This window comes from Entamoeba histolytica, genomic scaffold, assembly GCF_000208925.1.
Source record: "Entamoeba histolytica HM-1:IMSS scf_1104750519283 genomic scaffold, whole genome shotgun sequence".
NCBI lineage: Eukaryota > Evosea > Mastigamoebida > Endamoebidae > Entamoeba > Entamoeba histolytica.
In genome coordinates this window covers 111,048-117,433 of record NW_001914880.1, presented here as the reverse complement: position 1 = coordinate 117,433, position 6,386 = coordinate 111,048, and the positions used below count along the sequence as shown (strand labels likewise).

The window sequence follows — 6,386 nt, the reverse complement described above, 5'->3', positions numbered from 1 at the left end:
AATATCAAACATGGGCAAAACTTTATCCAGAAGAAATTGTGACTAATCCAAGTGGAGTAGAAGAAATGGCAAGAAAAGAAATGGAACTTAGAAGACAAGAGCATGAACGAGAAAATCATGAAAGAATGAAAACACCAAGTGAAAAGAAAAGAATAAAGAAAGAAAAAAACGATAAAATCATTGAGAGTCAAGGAATTTTTATGGTAGGATTTAAATTTACATCAATTGATGAAAAGATGATTAACAAATGTCGTCACAAAAGCAAAGAACTTTTTATGAAAGGAGTTATCTTATACACTGATTACAAAGGATTGATTATAGTTGAAGGAACACAAAAATCAATAATTAAATTTGAGAGAATGATTACTAAAGAAAATCAAAAGATTGGAGAAAATAAGTTTATTAAATTATGGGAAGGAAAACGTCAAAGATTTTCATTTAATTCATTAACAAGCGAAAGATATGTTGAAGAGAAAAGTGTGATTGAAATTTTACAATTAAAACAATTAGAATTTCTATGGAAAATTAGTTGAAATGTTATTAAAATTTTTCTGTTATATGGAATTTCAAAAAATTTAAGAAGGAAGATGAAAAATGATGTTTAAATCACTTTTTATAATAAAAGAGTTATTAATAAAATGATAAGACAAGTGGCAATGATGTGTAAAAAGGTGTTTACTTATAAATTCCATAAATACAATGTCAGGAGAGTTTGTATTAAATCTAATTGTTATGTGAATATAAGACTGACTTATTGATAGAAATACCATGGATTTAAAGGAATATAAAAATTCCCCATTTATACTTAAATTTAAAGAGTTGAATGAAAATATTAGTAATATTGAAGAAGTTAAAAAGCTAGAAATTGAGATGATGAAACTTTATGACACAAAAATACAAGATATTCAAAATCAATGCAGAGGATTACTTGACAAAACAATACAAACTAGAGATGAGATTAAAAAAGAAAATAACAACTTAAAAAGTGCAATTTCTGTTATGAGAGAAAGTGTTGATAGGGAGAAGAAGTATTATCAAGAACAATATCTGAAAAAAGAAAGTGAAGCCAACATCCATAAAAGACAAGTTGAAGAAATTGAAATTGAAAAGAAGTCACTTGAAGACAAAATGAATAAACTAAAAGAAGAGAAACAACAAGCTGATGATGAAAGAAATTTAGCAATTGATGAAATGATGAAATTAAAAGAAGAGCTAGAAAATGAAAAGTTGAATCTTCTTAAATTGAAAGACATGAATGAAACATTAGAAGCACAATTAAAAGTTGAAAAGAAAAAGAAAATAGAAGGAGTTGATGAGTTAAAATGTCAAGTTGTTAAAATTCAAAAGACTAAAGAAGAAACAGAAAAAAAGTTCAATAAAGAAATAGAAGAGTTAAAACAGACAAATAGAGAAATAAGTAAGAAGTTAGAAGCAGAAATTAAGAAAAAAGAGGATGCCAAAGAAATGGCAAAAGCAGAATTAACTCGATCATTTAAAAAATTACTAAATGCAGTTAAAGAAGAAACAGAAAAAAATTCACAGACTGAAATTAAACAACTAAAAAGAGAAAATGAAGAGTTACAAAAGAGAAAAGGAAATGAGATGAGAAATGAGATTCAACCATTGAAAAGAAAAATTGAAGAAATGGAATTGAAAAGAAAGGAAGAGGAAGAAGTTCATAAAAAAGAAATAAAAGCTATTGAATTACAAAAAGAAAAAGAAATAAAAGAAGTAAAAGAAGTATTAACACAAAAGATTAATCAATTAAAACAAGAAAAGGAAAATATTGACTATAAACTTAGTATTGAATTAAAGGATGAGAAAAGTGAAATAAATAAATTAAAACAAAAAATTACAAACAATGAAACAAAAGAAAAGAAATTATTAAGTCAAATCGAAACTCTTCAAACACATTTATCCAAAAAAGAACAGGAGTTTGTTGTGATGAAAGAAGCAGGAGAAAAACTTAAAAAAGAAAATGAAGATATTAAAGAAAAAAATAAACAATTAATTGAAGTGTCAAAAACTAATGAAAAAGCACAACAAGAAATTATTAATCAAAAAGATAAAGAAATTCAAAATGTTAATGCTGAATTAAATCAAATGAAAACAGTCAATACAACAATTACATCTGAACTTGCTAAAGAACAAACTACCACAAAGACACTTCAGAATGAAATAAACACTGCCTTAAAGATTATTGATGAAATGGAAAAAGAAATAAACACATTTACTATTTGGATTCCTTTAGAAGAAAGTTTTTTAGGTACGAAAAAACGTATTCAATTAAATCATGGATTGGTAACGGAAGAGTTACATGTTCCTATTCACACAGGAGTCAAAGACAATGAACAAGTGAAGGTTGGAGACTATACATTTACTATTCGAATCTTCCCACACAAATACTGTTGGAGAGAAGGTGATGACTTATATATCAACATCAAAGGTTGTGAATTTTTCACTCATCCAAGTGGAAGAAAGTTTTCTGTTCTTATGGAAATGCTTAATACAGACAAATATCTTTTAAAAACAAAGGAAAAGGAACATTGGGGGTATAACGAAATCGGTGACTGTTATTTAGTCAAAGAAAGACCAGACAAAACAGTGCCTCTTAGCAACAAAGTTGATGAACTGAAGAAACATTATCTTGAAGACAAAAACATGTTAATGCAAACTATCAAAAAAACTCAAAAAATACTTATCGATAATTCCATCATAAATGATAGTATCCGTGAAACTACGCATAAAACTAAATTACAAAAAGTCAATGATAAAGAAAAACAAGTCAAAGAGAAGGAGGTACAAGTCAATGATAAAGAAAAACAAGTTAATGAGAAGGAGGTACAAGTTAATGATAAAGAAAAACAAGTTAATGACAAAGAGAAACAAATAAACCAAACAAAAGAAGAATTAGAAAAAAAAGAAAGTCAAATTAAACAAAATCAAAATAGTCTTGAGAAAGAGAAAGAGGCAATTGAAAAAAAAAAGAAGGGTTTAATCAAGAAATTAGAAACAAGTGTTGAAATTATTAATGAAGAACAAAAATCAACATGGGTTAATCAATTAGTTATTTTTGAGAAAAACAAAAACACATTCAAAGATATTATTACGCGTGCATTAAATGAAAGACTTAATGGAAAAGGAAGTGTTGAAGATAAAATAAACAAGCTATTTGCTGAGTTATCTGAAAAAATACAAATTCTCGAGGATGTTCAACTCATTTTGAAACAGAATGATAGTAAATCATTTGTTAATCCTTTAATTGTTGTGACAGGTATTGTTGTTGTGGTGGTAAGTATTTGCATTGGTTATAAATGTATTTATAAAAATCCAAACTAGTTTAAGGTATTAACTTTTTTATCGTTTTTATTTATTTTTAATAATTAACAAAACACAAATTTAAAAGTAAAAAGTTAATGAAGAATATTAGTATCTGAAACAGTTCTCATGTTTGCAGGTCTTGAAGTTAATTTTCTTGTTAAACGCTTAGGTCTCATTTCATTCTTAGAGTCAATTCTTAATACTTTATCAAACCACTCTTTATTCACTATTTAATATAAGTTTTTAATTTTATTAATATTTAAATGATAATTAAAAAAAACAAACGTTTTTGAGTTGTTTTAATTTCTTTTTTCAACCTTAAAACATCAGCCTTTTCTTTCATTTTATCGGTTGTTTTTTGTTTATATAATTCTAATTTCTTCTTTAATTCTTCATCTGACTTTCGTTCTTCTGGTGTGAGCATAGACTCATCTTCTTCTTTAACTGCAACCACAAGCTCAGATAATATATTCACAAGCATTTCCATCATTGTTGGTAATGAATAGCTGAAACAATCAAAGAAATCAGGGAAATTAAATGGATGATCAACATACTCAAATTGCTCAAAACAAATATTTTCTAAATTAATCTTTAATATAGATGCTTTATTTTGATACATATCACAATAATTAGGCGCTGAAAAAACTGTAATACACGGTGGTATATCAGTGTTTTGTAAGAAATAATGTAATTTAAATCCATCCTCCATTACTTGGTGTGCACGAACAACACAAATAAGATCATTTTTTTCAAGAAAATTAAGTAACCCACGTGGTCCATATAATACAGAGGTTTGTCTCAAATGGTTGTCTGCAAAATCAGTAGCAAGCCATGCGTCCAATCTTCTTTTTTCCATTGTTTCTGGGTGTTGTGGTTCTTCCAAAGGATCAGACCATAAAATATCACACATTGGTCCTCTTGATGGAGGTTCTTGTACTCTTTTAATTTCATTATACTGTGATAACCTAGTGAGAAATGGACTAATACCGCCATGAGTACAGAAAAACCTTCCAAGAGAATTTCCTTCTACTAAAGCAGCTAATGGTAGAGCATCAAATAATTCATGTATTTCATTTAATAATTCAATACTGTGATATTTGTATTCACACTCTAAATTAAAAGTCATACTTTCTGTCATCATTTTACTTTCATGATTTCCTCTTAAAAAGAAAAATTGTTTTGGGTAATTAATTTTATGAGCCATCAAAAAAAATAAAACCTCACATCCAAAATCCCCTCTATCAACATAATCTCCAAGGAACACGTACTTATTATTTTCAATAGGTTTAGTAATATCAAAAATTGTAAGCAAATCATAAAATTGTCCATGAATATCTCCACACACAATAACTGGTGCTTCAATAGTAATCATATTTTCTTCTTCCAATAATAATTTTTTTGCTTTTCTAACAAGTTCTAAAGCACAGTCAATAGATAACCTCCCTTCTCTAAAAAAATGATTTCTTAATAATCCAATATTAATCTTTCCGTCATCTCCAAATAACATATTCTTTTGTAATGGTCGTGTTTCAATAGAAAAATGTGTGTGAATAGTTCGTTCTCCAACATTAGCTGGTGTGTATTGTTGGTGTGTTTTCAAACTATTAGGTTAATATTTTTTAATTCAAATATACAAAATCAAAAACTTTAAATAACAGCTTGTTCAATAAAATAAACATTTAAAACAAACAACTCTCCTTCAGCAGGTTTGCAACTTGCTACAGACTCGGATTTAATTAATTTAGGCCGAACAAATTTTTTCTTTTTGTGTTGTATTATGTTAACAACTTTATTTGGTGATTCTGTTGTTGGTTGCATCACAGAAAAAGCTTTAAATTTTAAGATCAACAAAATCCAATCTTTTCCTTAGTTTCTGATTATTTTTCCTTATTTACAAAAAAACTATCACGAGGATCAATCCTTTAGTTTTTATTTATTTATTTATTAATAATTAACTATTATAATGTTTACTTCTTTTTTCTAAAACAATACAATTTATCAATTGTTTTTTACTCTGTTAATAAAACGAGTAGTTGAAAAGAATGAAAGTCAAAACTAATTAAGTATATCCAAAATAATGGTATTAACGTTATTTTAATTTTTTTTAATAACTTCTTATGAAAAAACAAAAGATACTAGCAACTAATAAAATGACAAAATAATACAAAAATGGATAAAGACGTCCAATATGAACAAAAAATGAGTTATAAAAATTTCTGTCCAAAAAAAGTAACTTTTAAATAAAAAAAAAAAACCTATTTAAATAACATATTTCTCAAAAAAAGATATTTATTTTATAAAAAAAAAATATTAAGATAACGTTACTAAACAAAAGAGGTTAATAAAATGGTTAGATTAAAGGTTTATGGTTTGTAGTTATAATCAACTCCAGCTGAACAAACAGAAACATCTCCTCTATATTGTTTCATAGATGGGCTAGTCCATCCACCGAATGATGAGAAATCAGAGAATGATGGAGAGTTATCATAATGTGGATACCATAATGGAGTAGATGATGCATAAGCATATTTGTAAGATGATCCAAAGAGATTTCCCCAATAATATTTAGAACCATAAATACCATGGACAATACCAATAGCTCTAGCTTCATTCATCATTTGCATTAAATAATTTTGGTTAGTAGAAACGGATGAAGTCCAAGTACCTTCAATATCAAACCAAACTCTTTTTACTTTCAAACTATATTGACCAACTTTTTGCCAGAAAGTTCTAACTTGTCCAGCCATATTACCACATGAAATACATGGATAATAATAAACATCAGAATTTTCAATTGAAAATCCAGCAGCATTGGCATTCTTAAGAGTTTGTGGAGCGTTAGTATCAAATGAACCAGTTGATTTCCAAGCTCTAACAATAACCATAGTAGTAAATCCTTTATTTCTAAGGCAAGTGAATGATGATGTAGATGTTGGTTGAGAGACATCAATACCTAATTTAGCAGAAGCTAAAGCAATACACAAAAAGAGAGCGAACATAAAAAATTATAAGTTCTAAGTCTTATTAAATATTCAATAAATATCGACAAAATAATTAAAATTATA

General features: G+C 27.2%; 4 protein-coding genes across 4 annotated transcripts; 2 read left to right on the top strand and 2 right to left on the bottom strand.

Moving 5' to 3' along the window:
• Positions 1-65: 65 nt before the first annotated feature.
• EHI_199140 (uncharacterized protein) lies at positions 66-533 on the top strand (the record flags this gene model as incomplete). Its single annotated transcript, XM_648209.2, has 1 exon — positions 66-533. One exon carries the CDS (start codon positions 66-68, stop codon positions 531-533), a length of 468 nt encoding a protein of 155 aa, XP_653301.2.
• A 235-nt stretch (positions 534-768) lies between these two features.
• Positions 769-3,339, top strand: EHI_199130 (uncharacterized protein; the record flags this gene model as incomplete). Its single annotated transcript, XM_648204.2, has 1 exon — positions 769-3,339. One exon carries the CDS (start codon positions 769-771, stop codon positions 3,337-3,339), a length of 2,571 nt encoding a protein of 856 aa, XP_653296.2.
• A 74-nt stretch (positions 3,340-3,413) lies between these two features.
• EHI_199120 (Ser/Thr protein phosphatase, putative) lies at positions 3,414-5,139 on the bottom strand (the record flags this gene model as incomplete). Its single annotated transcript, XM_648203.1, has 3 exons — positions 3,414-3,547; positions 3,607-4,922; positions 5,012-5,139. 3 exons carry the CDS (start codon positions 5,137-5,139, stop codon positions 3,414-3,416), a joined length of 1,578 nt encoding a protein of 525 aa, XP_653295.1.
• Positions 5,140-5,661: 522 nt separating this feature from the next.
• Positions 5,662-6,320, bottom strand: EHI_199110 (lysozyme, putative; the record flags this gene model as incomplete). Its single annotated transcript, XM_648202.2, has 1 exon — positions 5,662-6,320. One exon carries the CDS (start codon positions 6,318-6,320, stop codon positions 5,685-5,687), a length of 636 nt encoding a protein of 211 aa, XP_653294.1. The 3' UTR covers positions 5,662-5,684.
• Between the last annotated feature and the right edge of the window lie 66 nt (positions 6,321-6,386).